This window comes from Strix aluco, chromosome Z, assembly GCF_031877795.1.
Source record: "Strix aluco isolate bStrAlu1 chromosome Z, bStrAlu1.hap1, whole genome shotgun sequence".
NCBI lineage: Eukaryota > Metazoa > Chordata > Aves > Strigiformes > Strigidae > Strix > Strix aluco.
This window is the reverse complement of record NC_133971.1, coordinates 35,829,629-35,855,595: the sequence shown is the minus strand read 5'-3', so window position 1 is coordinate 35,855,595 and position 25,967 is coordinate 35,829,629. Positions and strand designations below refer to the sequence as shown.

Here is a 25,967-nt window from a genome sequence, read left to right as displayed (position 1 = left end):
GGGAGTTTGAGGGGCTGATAGCTAGCTGTAAAGGTACAGCCACTGTTGGCACAATTGACTTCTAAGTGTCATTCTCCCCTCCCCAGTAGAGAATATTTTTATTGAGCACAGGTGGACTTAATATATTTTAAGGCAACAGTTCTTGGGATTCTTGCTTGTTTCTTCTTGGATATTGAATTTGCTGCTTTTGAGACTTTTTTTTTTTGTACTTAATGGTGCTGAACTGGAGGAAAGTTTAACAGAAAAGCTTTCAGGAGATGTAGGGTCTAGAGGGGAAGGCACATTTGTGTCAACATAGTGTACATCTTCTCATCTTTTCTCATTGCACACTAATGACACAGAGCTGCCACTGAAGCTCTCTTCTGTTTCTTTTGTTGTTCCAGAGAGTGAGGTTTATTGTTATTCCTGAGTTAAGAAAAAAGCAGTGAGTGGTACATTTGTCCTCCTAAATTTGTAGATTTTATTAGAAGATGAATGTTCCTTATGTTGGAAAGGATAGCTTTTTTTTTTTTTTTTAATACTCTGGTGTTTTTTTTATGAGATTGCATGAATTTTGTCTTATATTTATGAAGTTTGTTTGCAGTTATCATTTCTTGTCTGTATGTAAAGGATGAAGTAAGAGAATTTTTCAAATAAGATTCCCTTTAAAAAGCCATTGTAATTAAAACCAGTATTGTAGTAGTATTATTTTTCCTGATATATTGTACTGTACCTTAAGTACAGAAGAAAGATCTTAAAGGAAAAATATTGTTTCTTTTGCGTTACTTTTTAACTGTGTGGGACTGGCTTCTTTTCTTCTGTGATTAATTTCTTTGTTCTTTACGATTTGAAAGGTGTATTGTATCTGCTTCAATCAGCTACTTAAAAAAACAAAACAGAAAACTACTTTTGATCTTCTGGGGGAGGGGAAGAATGGGCTAGCTTTTTCATTTTTCCGTCCTTTCTTGCTCACGATGCTGCTTAAGACACTTAGCAGTGGGCAAGGGAAGAGAGGGGTGTGAGAGATGAAATGTGCATGTGACTTTCTGGTTTTATTTCAAAAGGAGTTGGATCATGTCTTTTTTCCCGTCTTTGGTAAGAGTTTTATTTGGGATAGGAACTGACTATCCCACAATTCTTGTCTGACTAATATTTAGAAAATAACTAGGCCAACTTTTATGTTTTACTTCTGAGTGAATATTGACTGTATTTAAGAGTAATTGCTTGCTTGCTTGCTTTTTTTTTTTCTTTTTTTTTTTTTTTTTTTAAGATTGGCTAATCCTGTGTGGTAGGCAAGTGTCAGATATTACATGCTGTACTTGACAGCATTGTTGAGGAAAAACAGAGAAAGACAGGGAAAGGGCCACAGCCTTTTCTTTCTTCCAATTCACTCTGATCATTGTGCTACTTAGAGAGAATGTGCGTGTGTGTGTGTGTGTATCTGTGTATCTGTAGACTGAAGGGTTAGTGCAGGATGTCATTTGGTGCCTGACAGTGGAGCAGTGCAGTTGACTCTTTGCTCTGCTATCCAATGACATCCAGTGGCTGAGAGTTTGAAGCTGATGGTTGGGTCTCCTTAGTGCTGCATGCACACCTGACAGGCAGCTGTTAAACTGAGCAAAGGCGAGCTTGGGGAGTCACAATCTACGCATAAATGATAGGGGTATCTCTGCTGAAGGTGCGAAAGAAGCTCTGACCCTCTCCACTGAATCCCCCCTTCCCAAATGAAACGCACAGTGCAGCTAGCTTCTTAACTACACTACACTCCTGCTACTGGCTGCCAAGAGGCTCAAAAAATCCACCTTCACTTTTCAGTCAGAAGAGGCAGAAGTGGATGTGAGAGACAGACACACACAGAGACACAGAGAGCGAAAGAGGGCAAGAGACTTGACTTTAAGAGACTCCTGCACTGACAACTCCATGCAGTTCGGAACAAGAACGGCAGCGACCGACTCTGGTTTCATGGGGACATGGCAGAACACTGACACTAACCTCTTATTCAGAATGTCCCAACAGGTACGTTACTTTCGTTTATTTTAAAACATGGCATTTTTGTGCTCTTTTTTTTTTTTTTCTTCTCTTTCTTTCCACGTTTCATTTTTGTTTCATTCATCACTACATAGTTAGCCTCTGAACTGTCATAACTATGTCATTGGAATGTGCATGGTTACTTCATTGCTTCCCTAAGGGCTCCTTTTTAAAAGAGAAAAAAATATTAAAGCTTTAAGTAAAAGCAAAGCATTTGTTTTAAAGTTTTCAAATAGAGCTTTGCTCTTAGTAAGACTGTTTTTCTTTCTTTGTTTGCTTTTGTTTTGTTCCAGTCTTTTTCTCCTTGCTCTCCCCCGTCCCATAAATAAAAGTATCTGCTATCCCAGCAAAACTCCTTTCTTTCTTCCTGAGTACATAAGCCCCCAAATCAAACTGATACTAAATTTAGGGGGCCCCTCAGAACGGCGTAATTGACTTCATGTGGCAGAACACAGTTTTATTCAGAGGAAGAAGCGGCGAGCCGTCCTGCTGGAGCTGCTGCCAGCGCGGAGCTGAGTGAGGGTCGTTACAGGAGACAGTTTTCAGTTCTCGGGTCCCTCTCCCGCTCCCTCCCGCCGCTTGCTCCCTCTCTCTCCCCCCCCCTCTCTGCGGAGCTGTGCCTTGGCGTCCTCCCCAGAGCTGCTCCTTCACCGGGGGCCGCGTTTAAGGCAGTTTGGTATGCCGGTTCTGACGGGAAAGCGAAAATGTTACTGCAAGGCCAGTAATAACTGATAATTAATCACAGGAGCCAGTGTCTCTGTACCATGCACTTGGTGATACGCGCCCTGTGTGTTGTGGCTAATCTTGCACAATTGCTTGGCTCTTCTGGGCGAAGGGAAAGGGGGGTAAAAAAGAAAAAGGGGGGGGGGGGGGAAAGGGAAAAAAGAGAGGGAGAAACTTTCTGCTTGGACGGGGCTCAAGCAGGGGAGGGAAGTTCAACCTGGAGGTTTTTAACAGGGTGACTCGCTACCAGGGGATGTTTTGCCTTTCTGAAAACTAGTTTCCAATTATGGTCTGACACTGACTGGTAGTAGTTGAAATATTGTGTTAGCCAAAAGATGAGTTAGTAAATGATTTGTATATTAATATTAGACATTTATTTAATGGTGGACATAAGATGAATGAACTCATTTACCTGAGAGGCGTTGTACTGTAAGAAAGGCGAGGGAAAGTAATTAGGTTTTTATAGTTTACAGTAACAAAGCATGCCTGAATACTGGCCATAAAATGGTAATTTAATTAAAAGAAAACTTTAAAGCCAAGAAAACTCCAAAGCAGATAGTTAATAACCAATAGCGGTTGTCTATGGACGACAGTTTAAGCAGTATAGCTCAGGACAGGATGAAGGCATTTGAATAAGGAATATTTTGATATATCCTGTAGAGGGACCCTGATTACTGCTGATACAGTATGCTGGTATAGAATGTAATCAACATAAGGCAAATAAGCAACTCTGTTCAATTTCCTATTCTTGAAAGTAAAAAAGTTCATTTCCTGGTAGAGGTGCACATTTCAAAAACACTGCTTGGCACTAGAAAGTGTGAACTGCTACTGCACTGCTTACAAGCCTTATCAGCTGTATGTATGTCTGATACATAACACATTGGTTATACTGATATTGAGCAATAGCATGGAAAGCAGTTATTCAAATTACTTGCTGTATTTTTTTAGTAAGAAGTGGGATTAAATTTTTGGAGTGGAGACAAGGTTCTTTCCATTTCAGCCACAAAAGAGTTAACATAACTAGATCCAGATAACGATCAATTGATAAATGACGATTGAACCACATAGATAGTATTAGATTGCCTGTTTAGTATTAGACCTTTTTCAACAGATTTAGCCTCTGTGGTCTCTGGAATACTAGAAAATGTTCAACACTGACAAAAGGAAACAAAACTAAATAAAAGAGCATCACAATGTGTAAGGGGGTAAAATAATTTGAGACAACTAGCTTATTAGACCAAGACAAACATTTATGCATGTAAGCTAGGCTGTTTGGTTTCTATTTTCTTTTGTAAATAATATTTTAAATGTGCTAATTCTTGAGTATTAACTGGATTTTGTACATTGTTGAACATGTGTGCTCATGTTGTATTCTCTATAGAAGAAGTAATGTACTAAATGACTAAATGTGTGGTAGATGCTGCATCAGTGTGTATCCTTCCACTGGAATACACACACAGTAGCACTGCAAAGGTGGTAATGTCGAACAGATTTATTTCTTAAAAGTCTGTACTTAATGCATTCACATACTGTGTTAATCTCCTTGTCATATTTTGTTTGTTTGTTTATCATGTGCTAAGCATAATCAGTCCCAATATGCTTTCATCATGCTTTTAAGAGGAGGGTAAGTTATTTTGCTAAACCCATTTCTCTCCTCTTTAAGGATAATATTTTGTTTTATATTTCTGACTTAAGGCTGTTGTAACTTGCTAGCTCACGCAGACTGTAAGCACAGACTGTGTGCAAGTGCAGCTGCACGTTTGTGTCTTAAGTGCCACTGTTTCTTTCTAAATCATGAAAATTTTGAATATTGTTTTCTGTTACCTATTTTAATCCATTTAAAAATTATTTTCAATCCATCTTCTGGAAATGTAAGTATTTTTTTAATTTTTACTATGCTTTAAGAAAAATTGTTTTCACGAGTACGAACAACATGAAGTTATGAATTGTACATAACTTGCAAGCAAAGTCTGCTGGCATGGTTTGAAAGAACTGTTTAATGAAACTTTTCCAGCTATACATAGTAATGCTAGAGAGATTTGTTTTTTAAATTTCGAAGTATAATGATGGCTTTCCACATGTATTTTAGAAGCAAACAAACGTCGAGTCCCATCACTTTTCCTTGAAGTTGTAACTTAATCTCAAGCAGGTTTTTAGTACAAAGATTGAAGCATGGCAAGAAGAATGATTTAGAACAAAATAAAACCTTGCAATCCCTCCTTCCTCTTACCTCTCAATTCACTTTGCACTGCTATTTGCATACTATAGAAATGAATAACTTTTTTCAGAATAAAAGGAAAGCTTACTTCATTATGACAAGGAACTGTATGTGTCTTAGAAAAATTAGGATTGATTATACAGGTTTTGGCTATTATGATGGTATTTATTTTTGGTTTATTTTCTTAGAGAATGGAGCGCAAGAAAATGGCATTTCCATATTCCAGAGCAAATTTAGATTATGGTGGGGTGAGAGGAGAAGAGGAATAGTCTCCTAAATTACCTGTGAGAAGTTTATGACATGGCCACTTGACTGCATTGTTTTGCCTGTGCACCTTTTGTCCACATAAAAGTGTGTGATTCGCTTGAAAAGGGTCATCCCATTCTGTATACAGAAGAATGTGTGATAACCTCAAAGGGCATAAATCTTAACTTTTAAAAAGGAGTGCTTCTTTGGGTCACTTTGATCAGTGACAGGTAGAGAATGAGCAGAAACCCTTGGGTTCTCTTCCGTGCTCATCTGGTTAAGTCCAGGGCACCCACTGCCCATTCTAGTTCTGGCAAGGAGTTGTTAACAACAGAAAAGAAGTTCTGCATTTGATTGATTTAAAAAAGCAGGCTTTTGTGATTGTCTGCTTTCATAAATGTTTTGTGCATTTGTCAGGATAGGAAATGTCATATTTCTTCATCCAGTTACCTTAAGTGCTGTAATGTTCTAAAATACTTTTTAAGTCATTCAGAAGTGAGACCATAAGAGAAATGGCTGTAACCCACAGTGACACAAAATGCCAGAGCCATGTACCTTTTTGTTAAGAAAGAAGTAGGTTTAATCTGTTTCAGATAAGAAGGTAATAGCCTTTCCAGAAGCTTTTTTCAATGTGAGAGTGAAAAAGCAGTATATCAGAATTATAAATGGATCTGTGCGTCATTATATAGTAATTGAGGATTCACTCAATGATGTAACAAAATTAACAACATAATTTCATTGTGTAACTGTATCTTATTAAAGAACAACTGTCTGACATTCTCTTACAGTTGCTTTATTTAACTTCATGCAAATATTATTAGTAGTGACATTTCTCTATTGTACATTAGATTCTCTCATTAGCATGATGTGTTAGTTATCACCAGAGAAATCACTTCTAGATAGGTGAGTGGGAAGGCAAGAAAACTAAAAATTAAATCAATGATGTATATTAATATAGACGCGTCTGTTCATGAGAGATATGGTACAGTAAATTCAACTTTTTTTCCTTGCATAAATATATGCTTATTCCGAGGAAAACTAAATAAGACTTACAATATGTGGAGTATGCATTAATATTGCTAGAAGTATTCAACTGTACACGATGTGCAGTGCCTGTTTTGAGCTGTACTTGTATTCTTCAATCTGATAGTTCCTAACACTGATGTAGACATAGGCACATAAACTGTTTATTGAACCAGTATTTAAAAATAGGAGCATAGTGTAATGTCTAATGTATTGAAGGTGAAAGCTCTTTAAATGTTCCTGGGTTGCTGGTCATAGAGGTTGTATGCAATTTTAACATTTATTAAGTAATTAACTGTTTTACTGTAGCATATAACTATTCTTTTAATATAGGCGTACATGCAAAAAGAGTTCAAACTTAATTTGACAACAGGCTATAATTCCATACATTGATTTATTATGAACATTCTGGGAGGAAGATTAACATTGGTAAAATGCATTTTGTAGTATATGGTAGGTAACAATCACCTTTGTCAGTAAGCATCAGCAAACATAACAGTTTAATATATACATTTTTATCACACCATTTTAAAGATTAGCTGACCCCAGGTGGGTGGGTTTTTTTGCTGTTCATGAATAAGTTCATGTGCTAGTAGGAATTCAGAAGCTTTATCAGGTTACATTGTCTCATTTCAGACACTTGTTTTAATTTTGTTGGGTGTTTTGGTAAAGCATGGTTTAGACCTGTAATGGTTCATGTCCTTTTAGCAAATTAAAAATATTTGCATCAAGAATTTTGTGCTGCTTCTGATGTGCCTCTGAATAGAGGCATTAGAAAAATATTGTACATGACAAAAGCACAGAATGTCTTGTATGGCGTATAGCACTCGACAGACAAGTACATGCAGTGATAAATACATGACTGTGCATGATAACATGATTAAAAATAAAAAAACCCCTCTCAATAGTTTCTCTTACTGTGTTCAGTATTTGCAGGAGAACTAAAACATCGCAAAATGTTTCCCGTTCCTCTCTCTATATATTAATCTTGCACATATATGCATACAGCATTTGAACATACTTGTGCCATTGTATATTTTAGTTGATGATGTGCTAAGAACACTGTCAGATCTTTGCTTAACTTTGAGATATGTATGCACAAATCTGTAAAATCTGCATGAAGCGATGAAGCATATATTAAAGCACATGCTCAAATACATTGTGCAATAAGCACTGGTGTTTAACATTTTAAAATGTATAGTTTTTCTACTTTCTATTTTTCTACTTTGTATTTTAGTAGTTACTGATTCATGCATAATTTTATGGGGGTTTGATTAATGTAGTGACAGAACAGATTTGGTATATAACAGCAGCAGAGTCTCCTGCTCTTATGTCAGGGTTAAGAGCCAAGGCAAATCTTCCCTAACTAATTAGATGCTGAGTAAGGCATCTTAGTGAAGTTGGGGCAAAAGTGAATGGGTCACAGCTGAGGCAAGATTGCAAGGACTGTAGTGATAGTGAAAGCATTCGCGTTTGCCAGGTCGTTGTGACACTGTGCTGATTGCTAAGGAACACTCTGTTCACTGATACAGAACTGTCGTCATAAAGTACAATCAGAAACAAAAGCTTTAAAGAGCTTTTACTTTTTGTTAGAAATGCTCAAAACATATGCTGTGTATATCTTTCTTTGCTCAGTTATTTTTTGCAAACAATAGTGCTTGTGCTTTTGTAAAAGGATTTGGTTCTTCGCAGTTTAGAAGAATTTCCAAACTTGGGGCTCCTAGTATACCCAGGAGGTGATGAATCATACTGGCTCAAGAAAGAGAAGGCTGAAACAGAGAATAGGGAGAAAGGGAGAATTCCATTGTTGCTTCCCTTAATCTTTTAGTTCAGACAGAGAATCACTAATGAAGTTTTTTACTATCATAGAGCATAGTGACAAAATTTCAGCATCTAGATAAACTAATTAAGGGATTTATTTTTTTGCCAAGCCATGTAGAAAAGGGTAAACTTAAAAAGCAGTTTTACTAAATGAAAGTCTGTGTGTTTATATCCAGTTTTTCAGTGAGGCAGATGTGTTTTTTAGCTTAACATCAGTCTGTCTAACAAATGTCCAGAATAAGAGACTGTACATCAGCCTGTGGACAGGCATCTGTTGCTTTGTTACTGCTCATCCCACTCATTATAGTAATGCCCTAATGCCCCTTTTCCCTTGCTGAAATACTTGACAACTGTTTTCTAAATGATTTTCCTTCACTGACAAAGAAAACAGTGCCACTTGTACGGCTGTGTCACACAACATTTTGTCATAGAGAGGCCATCTCTTTTGGGGGGCGGGGGTTGAGCATCTCAGAATTGCTTTGATCAGTGTGAACTTGCCAACAATGTACCACTGATGCTATTCTGACTCTCTCGGGAAGTCATTGCATCCCCATCCTCTACTGATGATGCGTATCTGTGCACTTGTGCAAAGGAAAAGAGTGTCATCTGCCACTTACAGAGCACAGGAGTTCAGAAGAGAAAATGACACAATTACGATCCTGCCATTCCTTCCCGTGCACAACACAGAAATCAGCAAGCTTTTCTTATAAAGGGAATAATAAGTGATACTTTAAGAAGCTTTATGGAAAGTGAGGAAATTTATACTGGTGGTGTCATTAAAGCGGAAATGTATTGTCACTGGCAAGTAAACTTGCTGTGATACTTGAGATTATGTTTATTTCAAAGTGGACCCCAACACAAATACGTCAGTAGAGATCGGTGCTGCAGGCTGCCTACCTGTGCATTTTGGAATATGCCCCTTATAGACGAAATTGAGTGGCATGGTAAATGTCTTTGTTTTTTTGTGATACCTGCTGCGACTAATGTTGAGAAGAGCTTTAATTGCTCTTCTTTTTCTCAGTAATTTTTAACAGCTTGGGGAACAGTGAGACACACCTGATGAACACAATTTGTTTATTTGTGGTGGTTCTTTTTAAACTTTATTTAACCAGGAGGTTTATTTTATCAGGAGGAAGACCTGATTCCCTGTATATGTATTTTCTTTATGCATTTCATAGTGTATTTCTTAAAGATTGGTAACTTTAAAATGCAATAATTCTGGCTTTGAACAGTTTGAATGAAAATGTCATACAATGTAGTTTTTTCAGATGAACTATTCAACATTTGGTATGTAGCAGTGAGAGGAAAATAGAATATAAAGGGTCATATCCTCATCATGATCTGAGCATGTGTTTTCCATTCATGTCATTGGAGGCCCTGTCATGCATCAAGGACAGCATATAGTTTAGGTACAGAATTACAGATAGCAGTGTATTAGCCTTCAGAGTGAGCTGTAACTTAGGAGCTGAATTCTGTAAACCTTCTGTACATGTGTAACTTTTATGAAGCTAAATGTGCAGGTATTTTCCAAGACAAGATTCTACAGTGGTTGCTCTTGTGTATTTTAATCTTTTCTATTCTTTAGATGCTAATGAGATGAACATCATTTAAAAAAAAAAAAAAAAAAAAGGCATTGCATTTTCTTAAAGAAATCTAAACCTGGCTTCCTGTTTTATCACAATCCAGAAATTAAACCCGTAAAGTCTCTGCTCAGGTCTGAGCTTTTAGACATTATAGGCCTGTGCATGATTTTATGTGTAAGTTACTCAAAGCTCAGTTTTTCATGGGCTACCCTGAAAGCCAGTGCAAAATTATGGTTGCTTATAGTTTCCCTCTGAAGTTTTGAATTTCTTGAACCAGAAATCTCAAAATGAAATTTGGGCAGTGTAATTCAACATGAAATTAAATTGGAGGGGAAATATTTGCAAGACTCCTTGCTGACTGGAATTGCCAACTTTTCCATAGGAAGAGTAGCAACACAGTAAGATAAAGGTAATTTAATCAATTAGGTAGCATTTTGAAAGGAATTAATCTTGTTTACATAAAAATTTGGCTTTCCAAAGTGTTCTATCTTCCTTGTTTTTTAATTAAGGAAAAAATAAAACAAAACAAAAACCAAAACCAAACAAACCTGAAGATGTTATTTTCAGATCTTTTTATGCAGATTGATTTCCTTTTAGCATATTCATTGTCCTTTGCCTGCACAGAATACAAGACCTTGTGTACTGTACTGCAGTTTTATTGCTGCTTTCAGAGGGACGTCTTGTGAGATGTTACGGCTCCTGCAGAAGTACAATGGCAAAATGTCATTTTATGATAGATCATTATTGATATCCTTTATTTATTAATGCCTTTCCTCATTTTTCTTTCCCTACAGTTTTTCTTGTTCTGTATGTATATTTGAACATGTATTAAAAGAAAAACTCTTCTTGGTAGTAATTGAATAATTAAACCAATCTTGATTATAAGGGAATATAGGAAGAGATGAGGGGCAGAGAGGAGAAGCATCGCTTCCAAGGATGGCTGAATGTAGGTGCTGACATGCGAAGAGTTCAGTGTTTTGTATTTTGGTGTGCCTGTATGCAAGAGCATGATAAAAATATGTGATACCCTGGCTTATCACAGGGAAGGTGCTGAAAAACATCTCAGTTTAATCTCTACTTTGCACAATTTCTTAACCAAGGCATTGCTAATATTTAAAAAGGAGCCCTCAGTATATTTGTATTCCTATATCTCAAATACAAGCTTTGTGTTTATTTGACAAAATAAATAGCAAGAAAAATGGGAAAATTAAATTCGTGGAATGCTTGAACACTTTTTTTTCTACACAGTCTTAGTAGACAAAAAATAATTGACTTGCACATAAGTGAGCTTTTTAAAACCAGTTAGACACAAACCTGTATCACTGTGTTCAGACTTAGTTCTTAATTAAAAATGTGCCAAGTCTTGTTTGTTTGTTTGTTTGTTTTTCAGGAATTCTCTAAAACTTAAATTTTATGGCAATCTATAAAATGGAGTTCATAGGAAAGCAGTCTCCTCAGAAGTGGTAGTGACTGTATTTCTGAGTAGTAGACACAGAGGTTTTCACATTTCCTATTGTAACTTTTAGCGGCTGTTTGTTCCCTGGACAGATTATTTTTTAAAATACATAAATTTGATAAGAACATCTGAAGTATATGTCTTGGGGAGGAGGGAGGTACAAACTAATGAAAAGTATGCAAGGAAAAAAATAATTACTTCCAGCTGGCTTTATATTATAAAACTACTATTAACATGAGGAGCTCCATTAGCGAGGCTTTAATTATATATTTTTTTACATTTCTAAATAAACACCATAGTCTTTAGAAAAATAACGCTTAAATGAGTTTAGCATGACAGCCCTTGTTCTAGCCAGGGAAAAATATAAAGAAGTACCAACTCATCTACCCTGCCTTAATGCCCCACAGCAGTTGACATTGCTGGAATGCCTCCTGCAGCTGGTGGCATATGACTGTCATTTGCAGGCAGGATATACGGAGAGTTTACACAATGGAGGCATTCATGAAAGTGTTCCTCATCTGGGACTCCTGCAAGCTCTCATTTTATTGACCCTGTCAGAATTTAACTGGTAGGCTGTCAAATTATGTGTTGCTTTATCTAATATTAGTTTTTCTTTTAAATTAGAATGCATGGAAGAAGAGGTTGTGAAAAGCAGGTATGAAAAGCAAAAACAACTTCTGGTTTACTGTTTCTAAACCAGGAAAAACGTAACAGCTGTGTAAGAACTTTTATCATTTGTGCTACAGATTGTAAGGATTCTATTTTTTATTAAAGATTAAATAATGGGATTTATTTATGGAGTTTTTTTCAGGATTTGGGGTGGTGTGGGTTTTTTTAGCATTCAAAGCCTTAAAACAAAAATCCTTTTTCTAAATTACCATGTCCCTCAAGTGTAACTTGAACATTGGTGTACAAACAGGTTTATGAAACAGCTCACTCTTTAACTGCTAGTGTCCTTAAAGATAGCGGGAAAAGTGCTCTCTGTAAAGCTTCCCCCAAAAGAGATTTATTCATATGCTTTGCTGCATCTTTATGCAGAATGCCATAAAGAAATGCCCGATATTTAATGGGTTTTATAATGCCCTGGAAACAATCTAATAATCTGAGAAGTGATTGATGATTATAGATATGTTCTTTATATCACAGATTGGCAGCTTATTAATTCAATGGTGTTGAGGCATGACCTCTCCAAAGCCATAATTTGCATAAAAAAATAAAATGTATGCACAGCTTCATTGATATCTGGGAGAGAAGTGGTTACAGCAGCAGACAGCACACCAAAACATTGGCTTCATGCAGATGGAGCATGCTGCAAGAAAAGTACCTTACGCAGTGAGTTACTCATTTTAATAGATCCTCCTATCCACCCATCCTTTAGCATTGTTAATGCAATGCTAAAGTTCAGTTCGGGGGTGGGGGTTGGGGGGGGGAAGAGAAAGAGGAAATGAGAAAGAATGATCAGAGTGTTAAAGGAAAATAAATTTTAACCTGGAGGCTATCAATCATTTAATTTCTGCTAGAATAAAACCCCTCAACTCAGCATACATGTTTTTGTTCATGTATCGAAATAAGGTATGGCATCTGTCTGTCAGGCATGGGATCTCATTATCATAGATTTTACTTATTACATTTTTTTATCATTGTTCTACTTTTAAAAAAATGTTGGATTTCTACTAGAATAGTGATAGCTGAATAGTAAACACTGTTTTACATTAAGAAATGTATATGGCTGACTGTGTTTGTCTTGTGCCATGTATAATTTCCAGTTTCTTCCCACTTTGCTTCCCTCTTTCCTAGAATACAAAATCATTTTAAACACAAAAGACAAAGTAATCTAAACAGAATATTATTACACTATTTTGCAAGACCTCCTGTAATATTGCTCTGGAATCTACTGAGGTGTTGATTTTTCTCTGCAGGGATAAATAAGACAGACAACTGAAACATTTGAATTAACTTGGAAATGTGTCTTTTTTTTTTACCTTTTGATGTAGCATTCTGAAGACATTGTCTTCCTTAAATATTTAAAAAATAAAATTGGTTGCATGAGCTGTAATATTAAATTAGTATTTAGCAATTCAAAGATAAGTTATTTACGAGAACTTGACAAATGTAGAATCTCTCTCATGATAAGTGAATTTTCATTCCAAGGAAAATGCTACTCTAGTTTTGGCATAGCACTTATTGTAAAGTGGCATTTTTTGTTTTCTTTTCCTTAAAAATTGAGGAAGAATTGAGGTAGGTACGTACTGGTGTATTCTTAATGAGGGTAGTTTCATTAGTGGCTTCTCACTCTGATTGTCTAAGGAGAGAAGTAAAAGAGCTGGGTTTTAGAACACAACCAAGACTATGGAAAATGTTCAGACAACAGGAAAAATGGTTAGTAAATTTCCTACATCATCAGACTTACCTGTTAATTTATTTAAAATAATTTCTATCTGTTTTTCCCAATGTGAAAGCTTGTTTGAGGTAGTCAGTCTGTCAGTACATTTTTTACAGGTCAAAACCAAGGTATCTCAAACTCTTCTGCTGATACAAAAGGTTTATGTGGAAAAACAATACAACACTAGGAAATGTTAATTTTAACTGCCTGGTCCCTTCCTCACTGAAATCAGTACAAGTATGGTCTATAATCACAGACCTGGTCTGAGGGCTTTTCCTACAGTCTTTCTTCAGGAAGAGGTAGTTTATGTTTTGCTTGTTCCGTGATGGAGCGTGTCTAAAATACATATTAAGTGAAGAAATAATTGTGGAAGTAAAATTTTGGGAAGAGATTAGAGCATTGTACTCTAATGTAAACTAATGCATTATTTATAGAATTATGACCTTTAAAATCTAGATTCTTCAAAATTTTAATTACACATTTAAGAGAAACTGTGTGGTGCATGCTAGTTTAAAAAAAATCCTCTGATAACTCAGTACTGGGCATTTTTTTTACTTTAAAATGCAATTTTATTCTTGCATAAAAATGTATGTTTCATTAATCTATATCTTCATTAGCAAAATCCTTCAGAAGGCAGTGGAAAGAAATTCACTCATAGCATAGAGAGCAATGGTCTTAAAAAGTAAAACATCACAAATCCCCAAAACAAATCAAACCCCACTTTAAACATCTTTAGTTGGTATTTATGTATCTTTTGCACGAAAGATGCTTAGAAGTGAAATGACTTCTCCAGATCCTTATTTTGCTTTTTGTTAATGTTGGGAAGCTACAAGTCAGGTGTGAAAATGTTAAAGCAATTCAATGCACATGCAATTTTATAATTATGAAGTTGATATCTGGTTTGCTCCAGATAGACCTATACAATCATGTTTTCTGTGATTTTTTCAGTTTGCTTTTTTAAAGGCCTTTTTTAATGGTACCAAACTGAAATAAAACTTTTCTAACATGTAAAGTACATGAAGTACATAAATATGTAAAATGCATAAAGTAAAGCTATAGACATGAGACTGTTTTTAAATGACTGGGGCTTTTTTCTGAACCTATCCTTTCTATACCACATCCCCATCCCTTCCAAAATTCAGCAGTGGTCAGGTGTGGCATTTTGATTCTGTCCACTGGCTTGCGTATGCATGTTTATACACCTACAAACTGTAAAAAGAAAACTGACTAAATGTAGCTTTAGGGAAAAGAAAGGAGTGGTGGGCGCAGATACCAGCTGGAGCTTGATGCATGTGTTCTCTTCTGTGGCACTGTTTTGTTGTTGATGTGGGAATGTAGCTAAACAGTGGCTACAGATGCTCCACTAAATAAGGATCCACATAAATTCCAGCTGTGAACTTGTGATTCATCCTTCCCTGCACAAAAGATATGTTTCCATATGTCCCATTATGTTCCATATTTGATTTTTATCACACACTATGTGCCAGTCGGAATCTCGTCTACATACTTTTTTATGAATCCTGTAACCCTTTCTCTCTTCCTCCTTTGAATTAGAGTCATAACGCACCCCAGCCTCCATGCAAAAAATCCACATTCCAATAATACAGCATCCTTGTAAATAATTTTTTAATGAATCAAGTACATGAATAATGTATCTATGTAACCACCGTAACACAGAATCTGGACATATCTATAGAAAAACATAGCAGTCCATTGGAAAAGTATTTCTCTTGAAGCTAACTCTGCAGTCCTTAAAATGATCCACGTTCTAAATAATTTCATCTTTAAAAATACTTGTATCGTACTTTACCTAGCCTAAATGGATTTTTGTGATATTATCTGTAATCATTTCAGGTATCTAGTGTATATAGCTTCTTTTTACATTTTTAAGTATGTAATTGATTGATAAGAACTCTCATTTTGAATTATGAATAATATCCATTGTTAAACCATTTATGCTGTCTGAGACTAACTGAAAAGAACTGCAAAACTGTCACTGGTTCCATGGTACCAAATAAAATATGTTCATTAATTATTTTTTTTTATTATTACTCTTATCCATTATATTCTCTAGATTGGAATTCAGGGTATTTTTTCTTCTGCTGCCATAATGTAGATATGGAAATTGACATCAAGAAATGTAGGCATTTGTGGCCCCAAGAGCATACAAAACCCCGTAGTTTAAAATACTAAAAAACAAAGTAAGGGTTTAAGAAATGCTAGCTGAATTGCAGTGTGGGCTTTTGAGTCAGTTTATTGTAATACAGTTAGGAGAAACATGGTCCCTGCCTCCTAATTGGAGTGAAATGTGGCTGCTGGTCAGCTCTATAAGAAACATAGTGCTGCTAGAGCTTTGCAGTAAGTTTTATGTACAATAGTCATTGACCATCATAAAACTCCTCAGAACAGTCAGCATTGTAGTGTTAGACAGCTGTAGTCTAGAAAATATGTCTTTGTGAAGGTAAAACCTCAGAGGTTGCTGTAATTATTAAAGTCATTATTAAAGTGCTAAATTTGGTCATTGGTTTTTGAAAGTTGTTGAAGCCAGTGCTTCTAGCTCCAGCACAAATTTTCAATGGTGTATCAGGAACTAGATGGAACTCATGCAGTCTTCAGAAGTAAACTTATTGTGCAGGTGTTGCATCAGTGCTGTAATTTCCATACTAGTCAATTACAGCATAATCACCTACACAGGTAGTTGTAATTTTGTTGACTGAAGAAGAGTGCTATGAGAATAAAATTTTCTGAAACAAGGTGTATCAAAGCAAATACTGATATCTGGTATAAAGAAGCATCATTTAGCTGTGTGCAGAATTTGATGTCCTGTGCTTTTTTGTCTATTGTGTTGCAAGGAAAAATAAGTCTGTTCATAATTTAAATTCTCCAGGCAAATCAGATATCAACATTATACCAACATTTTTCAACAGAATGGATAGTTAATTAGTTTGTGTTTTAAATTGAAGGTCACTGTGTTATAGATTTCTGTGGGAACAAAAAGAGAGAGCATCTAGTTAAAACCATGAGTAAGTGGGGCCTGTTCTCAACAGTGTCTGAGGTACCATTGAGTTGAACCACTGGTCACTGTAAAATTCCAATCAAAATGCAGATAAGTTTAGCATAAACATAATAAGGTGTTGGTGTGTTTCCAGAACTGTAAAGAAGACTTTAACTGGAGAAGAGGCTGGAGATTAAGAGTTTGTTTTACAGCTAGGTTAGGTATTTCAAATCAAGTGACTGGTGCTGCTTATAACGAAGCATCTGCAAAGTGTGTGAGTGTGACGTTGGTATTCTGTGTTCAAGAAGTTCAGTGTCAACACAGCTGTGACTTACCACTTCTAGCAACCTCTCAACTGGGAATTAGATAAAATACCTTTAATTTGGGTTTAGGTTGGAGGAGAGTGCTGGGATGGGAGTATAATTTCAGATGCTATTAATTTTCACAACATAACATTTGTGTGCTTTGTATTGCCAGATAGTCTACAATGCTTTTCCTCATTTCACGTGCCAGGCTGTTTTTATATTATCATTTCCTACTCTCCTGTGTTTATCTTTTCTGAAAATGGTGAATGTAAGCTATTACAGACTGGGTGGGTGGCACATTTGCACAGTAACTTTTAAAACACAGAGCAAGCATTTTATTTGGGTTTTGAAAACCACTGAGAGAACTTAATGCAGCTGCTCTCATGGCATCAAAGTGAAACATGTAAAAATCTCACTTTCTATTCTAAATAACCTTAGGGCTGTTGAGTCAGATATTTCCGGGTTGGCGTGTTTTGCACAGAAGTGACAGTGGCATTGAGTATATATAGTAAATCTTAATGTTCCACTGAATCTCTTCACTCTTTTATGAGCTTCACAAGGTACTCATCCTTAACAAAATGTCAAGTTAAAACATGTCACTTTGCCATAGTTGAAATTACTTACTTGTTTTTAATCAAAAAGCAACTCTTAATGGGCTGTTTTACTGTAGGCAGTAAGGAAAGGAGCTTTCCAGTTTAGCAGCAAGTAGTTCTTCTGACCCATTATTTGCTGTCATTTCTACTTCTCATCCAGCAATGTGAAGGGGGTTGCATGATTAAAATCTGAGGATGCCAAATCAGGATGCTGGTGCTGCATAGCCTGCATCAAGTAGAATTAATATTTTTAGGGAAAGCTAAGCCTTCTTTAATGCATGTCTTTCAGTTCCATTAGGCAATAGTTCTGTGTTTCCTAGGAACTTTACTGTATGTGTGATCTCTGTCAGCAGTAGAGGTAGTCTTCCTGATAGTAAAGGTGATTTGTGGTACAGTGCTTCTTTAATATTAGTGTTCCAAAACTTGGGATGAATTTGAGAGGTGCCATGTATTCAACATAATAGTTGGATCCTATCCTGGGAAGTAGAAGGCTTTCTTAACTGGTGGCACTCAGAAGCTCAATCTGTACAAGTTCAGTAAAGTCAGTTCATATTCTTTTTAAGACTGAAATGGCTCTTCAGATTCTAGGCCAGTTAATAATCCTCCTCTTAACTATGCTGTACATATAGCAGATGGTGCTTGACGGACTAGTCGGTGCCTCAAAGGTCACCACAACACTATTAGCTAGATCGCTGTGCCCTTTGTTTCTTGAGGATGCTTCTGCTACAGTACTTGTTACTTGAAAAAAAAAAATAATAGGAGTAAAGTTTGGGGTTTGTTTTAAAAGATAACCACTTCTCTCCTCACCAACAAGTGCTTCAAAGGTACAGTTGTTTCTTGGCAGTGAAGTGCTCTGGAGTTTAGCATTCTGCTGATACAGGTATGACCAGTGGTCTCATTCAGTTTGGTGGGGTTTTTTGTGTGAAGATGTAATGGTGAGGATGGCTGATATTTTAATTTTGGAGCTTTTATTACATTTCGAGGGCTTATTTCAGCACCTGAGAAACAGAAACATTTAAAGTCTTCTACAAATTCTTGTGACCAAAGCTGTATGTGTTCCTTCTGCATAGCTTGAAAACACAGAAATAACTAAAGGATGTTTTACAAGCAAATAAGAAAAAGCAAGTCTTTAAACTTTGTTGCCGCTTTATTGAAATATTTACAACCATAGCCACAAAAGTGACACACCTTTGTCATAGCTGTAGAAACATACAGTAAAAAATCTCCCTTCTGTTTGTGATAATGCATGTTTATCAATGTATTTTACAGCAAAAATGTTGTCATTCTCTTATCTTGTAACTAACAGTCCACACTTGTTTGTTATATTACTGACGTAATGTAACTTTACAAGGCCAGGCTCAGATTTGGAGAGGTAACTTGAAAATTGCAAAGCTACTTGTTTTTTTTCTGAGACAAGGACGCTTCCTGAGACAAGTTCAGCTATAGTGTTAATATAACTCTTAGAATTTTTTGCTTAAATTGATTGTGCAATGCCAGATTTTTTAAAAGGTCATTCACAATACATGACATACATGTTGCTTTTTCTGTTACATATAAGAAGCCAAGTGAAACCGTATGACCCACAGAGCTGTCTACTGGAAATTATTTTGTAGACATTTGTGCATTTTGAATAATAAATGTTCAGGTATGTATATACTTCATTCTTTTTTGTGGGCAATTTAATTTAACTATTTTGAATATCCTGCTTCTTTAGTCTCTGTTCTTCCTGATTTATGATCTTTGATATCAGCTGAAACTCCAGTTATTTACATTGCTTTCATTTGTTTTATTTTTATGTTAGCGATACAAATTGCATTCTCCCATCAGCTGGCAAACGCTCAGGAAAGACTCGAACTCCGTATGGAATTTCCATTGGTGTTCAAATAGTTAAAGCATTTTAGAATTTAACATTATATTGAAAAGTGAGCAGTACCATCCTGGATGAAAAAAATTTCCCATATACTAAAAATAAACTGAATGCAATGGTTGTCATTTCCAAACAGGACACACAAACGTTCTTTTGTCGTACATGATCTTTGTCACACAGGGAAGCATGCTGTAAAAGTTATTTTTTTATTTACATGAAGTAGACATAAAAAAATTCGCAAATTCATTTAGCTAGTGACTCTTTAAACATTTTTAAACTACTTTTCCAGTATAGGAAATTTCCATTTTAATTAGATTGCTACAGGTTAATAGAGGGATGGTAGAGATGCTAGAAGTTAATTTGTATCCAGCCAAACTCAGCTACTTTCTTGTATCTTTATACTGCTGCATCCCCTTCTCCCTACCTATTACTTTTAAATTGCAAGGTTCCAGGAGTATCAAGAAAACATTTCATATTTCAAAAATATTCAGTCTTCACAGAACTATTTGAACTGGCATTTCTTAGTGTCCTTGTCCCCACCCCCCGCCACACAGCTGTCACTAACAGCGGAAAAGGACTGGGGGGAGGGAAGGAGGGAGCCCTGCTAAAATCGTGTCACGTAGCACTAATTCATCTGCTCTCATTAGAGTGAGCGAGGGACAGCAGTGATGGCCAAGAGCTGCACTCCACACATGACACACGAACAGTTTGGGGAATAGAAAATTGCTTTCTCAGGAAGCCCAGCCAATTAAGGACTTGACCATATTGAATGTCAAGTGTTAATTTAGGTTTTTCTTCATTTTCCCAGTAGTAATGCGGGTCCTGTGATGAGCAAATACATGTCAAGTAAAAGTTGATTGCATGAAGGACCTGGGTATTATATGTCACTGACAAGTCACAAATGTACTCTAGTCTTTTAACCCCTTAGGTGAGTCTGGAAAGGGGGGGAAGGGAGTAACAGAGGGGGATTAAACGTACTATAATGATAAGAATAGATAGCTTATATTAGGGAGAAGCCTGGATGGGACAGACAGGAATAGAAATTCGTGCAAGAGGCTAGGATGCAGACTTTCTGCAATCAGTGCACATATGTGGTACCTTTCTGGGTTATAATTAATAAACAGACCTAAAGGCCCCCTCAGGATTCTTTAGGGTTTTAAACAAGCCTATGAAGCATGCATGTTATATCCTTCATAAGGTTTCATGTGAAGAGAAGGAAAAGAGGTGCTGCACAGTGCCAGAAATATGAAATATTCCTTAAGGGGTGACCTGTTTCGAAAGAAAATAATTTTGCATTCTTTATGGAAACAAAAAAATATATTTTCAAGGTCTTTGTTTTTAAAAAAAATAATCAAAAAGAAAAGACAAAGCCCCCATGTGAAAGCATGAAATTATAAAACATTTTCCTGTCAAAACCAGATTTATTTTCCAGCTTCTGTTTCTCTAGGTTAATTTCACAGCCATCAGAAACCCCCCGAAAGGCCACCTACCCTCATCTTATGTTGTACCTGCCTGTACTAGGGAAGCAGGGAATGGCAGAAGCAGTAGTACTGAAGTCTGTTTAAGTGAAGTAGCATTTACTTTTACTAGATGTGGATACTTACGTATCATCTATAGCATCTAATTTCCATTCATCAGCATATTATTTACATATGAATGTTCTGAAAATAAGAGTGTCTGCTTCTATTGCAATTGTATAATTGACCAAAAAAATTTCCTACAACAATGTAGGCGTTGTGTAGTACAAATACAATGAAATAGAAGTGGCAATTATGCAAGCACCTAGAAAGTTGTCCACGCCTTTTTAATTTAATCTAAAGCCGTAAAAGCCACTTATGCTTTCCAGGAGTTTTTAGAAATTATTTGCTCTTCCTAATTTTGTTTTGTTTATTAATATCTAATCCACAGATGGATAACTGTTTGACACTGGTCAGTAACCACTGTATTTTTGCATAAAATATTATTAAGCTGATCCTAATTAGGACATGGTCTCCCTATTGCTCCTTTGGATTTTGCTTCTCTGCATTATGCTGAAAATATTTAGGTGGCAAGATACACTACCACTGTCTGAGCCGTACATGTTCAATAGACATAAACCAGACTTCATTCTCATGCAGGTAACTTGGCACTTTAAATGTACAGAAAATTAACCAACAAAGGTTAAATTGTGAAACAGACATGTTTTCCAAACAAAAGGAAGTTAGGTTTGAGTAGTGTTTTCTGCACTGACATTAGATTCCCTATGCATATGAAATAGTGTTGTCTATATAATTAAAATGAACAGGTTTTGTTAAGAAACAGTTTCAAGAAATCAGTAACACTTTTCTTACTACAGTTCTACTTCACGTTTGTGTGGAAACTCCTTATACATACAAGCCATCTCAATGCCTATTTATTTCTCCCCCTCCAGCCTCCTCTTCTTTGTATTTCAGTAGGTAGTGTCTGTAGATCACAGCTGGCATTTAGAATGGCATTTTAATTGTAGCAGCTTCTCTTCTGCTAGGTGTGCAGAGGGATTTTGCTAAGTTTCCTTAAACTAAATTCTGATGATGCTATCTCAGGTTGCTGATTCAAGATTTTGCTGCTCTATGGTGTCACTTTTGACGGATGGTACCTAATGTAATCAGCCACTACTAAGGCAAGGCCTTCGTTTGACCAAAGGGTCCAAAGGAAAAAAAAAAAAAGGAAAAAAAGAAAAAAACAAACAAAAAAAACCCCAAAAACCCCAGCCCTCCACCCAACAACCAGATAGGGCAGGCTGTTTCTGAATCGCTATTTCCCAACGCTTTAGCAGAAGATGCCTCCCTTTGCGCATGTTTTTGATAAATTTAAGAAGTCAAATCACTGACACAGATGGATAATCCAAGTGTATAGGGTGAAGAGTTATAAATTAACACATTATTCCCTCTTAATGTGAAATACTTGAGAATGCATTTTCTCGGTCCCCTGACATCTACCCAGTGAGGGCTCGCATTGTACTTTTCAAGTGGCATTGATTTGTTAAAGCGCTGAATTAGCATCTCAGGCCAGCTGCCTGTTCCACTGTTGTGTTGTTGGGTTCATTCTCTCTCTCTCTGCCTTGCTTCCCGCTGCCTTGGCCACACACAGGGCTTCAGCCTGCTTACCCCAGCTTTTCCCCTCTGTTATTGTAGCTAATCCAGGTAATACACTCACCAAATGTGCCTTGCCGAGCTGAGTAAATTAACATATTTCTCATTGCATAAAGCTCGTAATATGCACGTGTGTGTGTATATGCATGTGCGTGCGTGCGTAATATTTTTGGTTGGACTGGGGAAGGAATAAGCAGGGGGCGGAGGGAAGAAGGTGATGGGCTGCAAGGATGAATGGCTGCGTTTACCAGCCTCATTCTCTAGTGAAGTTACACATTGTTCTTTTATTTAATTTGCTTTGTGCTGAGGTCTTCTGTACAGCAGCTGAGTCAAAGGGGAAAGAGAGAAGAAATAGAAGGAATATATGTCAAGTCAGAAATGCTGTTAAAGTGCAATATTAAACTGCGTATCTTAGGTCTGAATTTTAGAGTCTCGAGTACTTTGGTTGTTCATTAACGAATGTCTGCACAGATCTAAAGATAGTTTGTGCTTACATGTCTGTGTTGAAATATGCTATTTATAACTGTGGGTTTTTATTCTGATTGTAATTAGCTGGTTTTAAGACTTTCTTCTTCCCACCGTTTCTTTCCTCTCTCAGTCCATCCCTATTACTGCTATCTTACTATTCACTTTTAATGTTTTCAGTGCAACCTCGTACTTTATATTTCTCATGGTGGCAGCTGACAGATTTGTAGCTATGCCTTAATTGACTAAATTACACTAGTAATACATGTATTGCAGTAATGAAGATTATGTACATGAAATTAACATTACATTTCATTTAAGATGGCTAATAAAATGGTCATATTTTTATCTGTGGTTCCTTGGCATAGAGGAACCAGATTTCTAGAGCTAGTGTTGAGTAGTGAAATGACATTCTTTTATACTGCACATTCATTATTCCGGCACTATTTTGATTATCTTTTTATTACCATTGTTTGCTGTGAGAGTTTAAGGTAATTTTTTTCCCGTGCTATGCTTCTGATAATGGAAATTTCAGGAATAATCAACAGAAATTTCCTTTCTATCTTTTATAACACGAAAAATTCTGTTGTTTGGGATACAGTGCTTCTGGGAAACCTCTTCTTGCAGGTGTATTAAGTGATCCAGTTTTCTAGGCATCAGAAACAGAATGTGATCAGGGCTCAAAATCCCAGATAAAATGAGTAAGATCCAGATTGGTCGCCTATTTTGTGTAGAGCTAGTAGCATAATCTTGTAATAATTGCATAATATTTAGTACTAATTAGGGGCCATATTTTGAAAATCTTAGTTGCTATTAACACAATGAGACATTTTGTCTGCATGAAAGCATGGATTAGATTCCTTGCCTAATTTACATTTCATCTTTTCAAAGGTTATGCATCCATTAGACTTCCAACAAAGTAGAACTAGAGTATTTGCTATTTGCCAAATTTGTATCAGTTTTCAAGGATAAAGTAAAAAGAGTTCTTTGCCTTGAGATGCTTACATTGAAAACTTAAATTCAACAAGCTAAAATTAACATAATGTCCTGGATAAGTAATCGGTCCTAATTCTATAGAGATATTTTTTAGTAGAGAACAGTTTTATAATTATGGCTTCATAGAGTTGAGGTGATTAAACAACTTTTGTCTTTTAACTGGGCTGTCAAGACTAATTGAAACCACCAATGAGATGAAGAGCAGAAATGGAAGATAGGAGGTCTTCCTATGTTTTCACAATAATACGTTGCTTTCTTCAGAGAGTGTTGCCACTGTAACTTTGTGCAGCATGCAGAGGACAAAAAAAGTGTGCTGTGCTGTGTTAATATTGCATAAACATGAGATGCCATGCTGAAGTGCATCTGATACATGGTGTATGCAGATGGATATATTTCTCTTATTTTAGGCAAAAAGGGGCTCTGAACCATTGGAGACTGGTTTAATCATGCAGGTGATACACTCAGCTTAGGGGCCTAGTAGAAACGAATGCTGCATAAATGCCCTCAGAGCATCTAGTGTCAGCTGAGGCATAATTTGTGGTGGTTTTGACAGAAGCTTCTGGACCCTCTTTGAGGAAAAGGTGAAATAATAGCAAGGATCTGCAGAAGGACTAATGGAAGAGGTGACCAGATAGAAACAAAGCTACTCACAATACTGATACCAACAGTTAAAAGAGAGAGGTCTCTCCTTCCTTGTCCCAAATTCAGTTCAGATCTGTAACACCTATTCTTTACTATCAGAAATATCTAATATCATGAATTATATTAAAGCTGCTAGAAGTCCCTGTGCCATCTTGCTGTAGAAAAAAAGTAGAGATATTTGACATTTGTAGCGGCCACAGATTTTAAGCAGGCTCTTTCATGAGGCTGTGAAGCAATATCCTGACTGAGGTTCTGTATCTTCACTAGGGTTATTCCTTGCACTGGTTGAATTGAAGCCTCGCCTGATGATCTTCTGTTGTCATACAGAAATCAACATAGTCTTGTCCCTACAGACTTCAGAATTTAACTAAAACACAATAAAGGAACAATAAAATGTGAAGAATGGACTATCACCATAGCTAATCTGACAATAAATTTGACTGGAGTGGTCATTCCTTATAATAAAAAAAAATTTGCAGTTTATAATAAAGACTTTTTTTATTTTTATGAGAGAAACATTAGAAGTTGGACTTATGTAGAGTGAGTCAGAGAGATGCCTTTGACTGGAGGTTCATTCATATATATATTCCACCAAAGAAATTTTAAGCACATGTGTGACTGTAAAAAAGAAACCCATCATGAATCTCTTCTTCCCCATTTTCAAATGATCTGAAAGCACTTAAAGAGAAAGAAATTGTGTTACATAAGTTCTGTGGAATAGGACTTCATTTCTTGTGGAAGCTGGCACCCAAACAGAGAATTAAGTTAATACCTTGAGTACTGTGGCAAAGCAGAAACTGAATTTCTAAATGCCACTCCTGTTTCTAACCACAGGGACTGAATTGTCTCAGTAGAGAATTTAATATGAGGTATTGCTAGTGTTCCACGATTAAATTCTTCTGTTATTTCATATTTTTGTGCACTGTTTTTTGCCAAAGATGCCAGAAGCACTGTGAGTTCCCAGTATGAGGAACAATTTGTAGACATTAGTTCATAACTATGGTTGCTCAGTAAAAAAAAAACATGAATGACAGGTTACACTGCAGATCCTTTGTCAAAGCGTTCTCTACATTTTAGCCATTGCACTCTGCAAACCTCATTTTGGTAACAATGATTCTTCTCCTGCTTACTGAAATGACTGTCAGTAATGTCAGGTCATGATCCAGTTGCACAACCCTTAGTGATTTGAAATAAATGAAGGCCTGCCTATGATTATTTTGTGATTGTCCTACAAGTATTGATGAAGCTTTGGGAGAGAATTTTCTAGACCTTATTTTAGTGCCATGATGGAAGGGCAAATGAAAGGAGCACTGGTGGCCAGGCTTCAAATAAAGAGTCTTTTGTATGAACTGCCTAATTCCCTGAACGCACTATGTGGATCTCTGTCTGTGAGCCAAAAAGTAGTTGATGGAAATAGCAGAGTTCATATAGCGGCCTTTCTTTCTGTGTGCAATTTCCCTACCCAGTGCAGGCAGCCATTTGCTACCATGTCAAGTAAAGGTGAGTTTCTCCCAGAATTATGCTTTTGCATGAA

At 36.4% G+C, this 25,967-nt stretch overlaps 1 protein-coding gene across 2 annotated transcripts in view; it reads left to right on the top strand.

The window, feature by feature from the left end:
- Window positions 1–1,053: 1,053 nt before the first annotated feature.
- The window catches only part of BNC2 (basonuclin zinc finger protein 2), a 233,101-nt gene continuing 208,187 nt past the window's right edge, over window positions 1,054–25,967 (top strand). Inside the window, exons 1-2 of one of the 2 annotated variants that reach the window (XM_074812594.1) lie at window positions 1,054–1,074; window positions 1,795–1,995. In XM_074812594.1, coding sequence (XP_074668695.1) covers window positions 1,054–1,074; window positions 1,795–1,995 — 222 coding nt within the window. Of the gene's footprint in view, window positions 1,075–1,794; window positions 2,000–25,967 lie in introns of those variants that run through there. The other variant, XM_074812595.1, reaches the window with a different exon arrangement.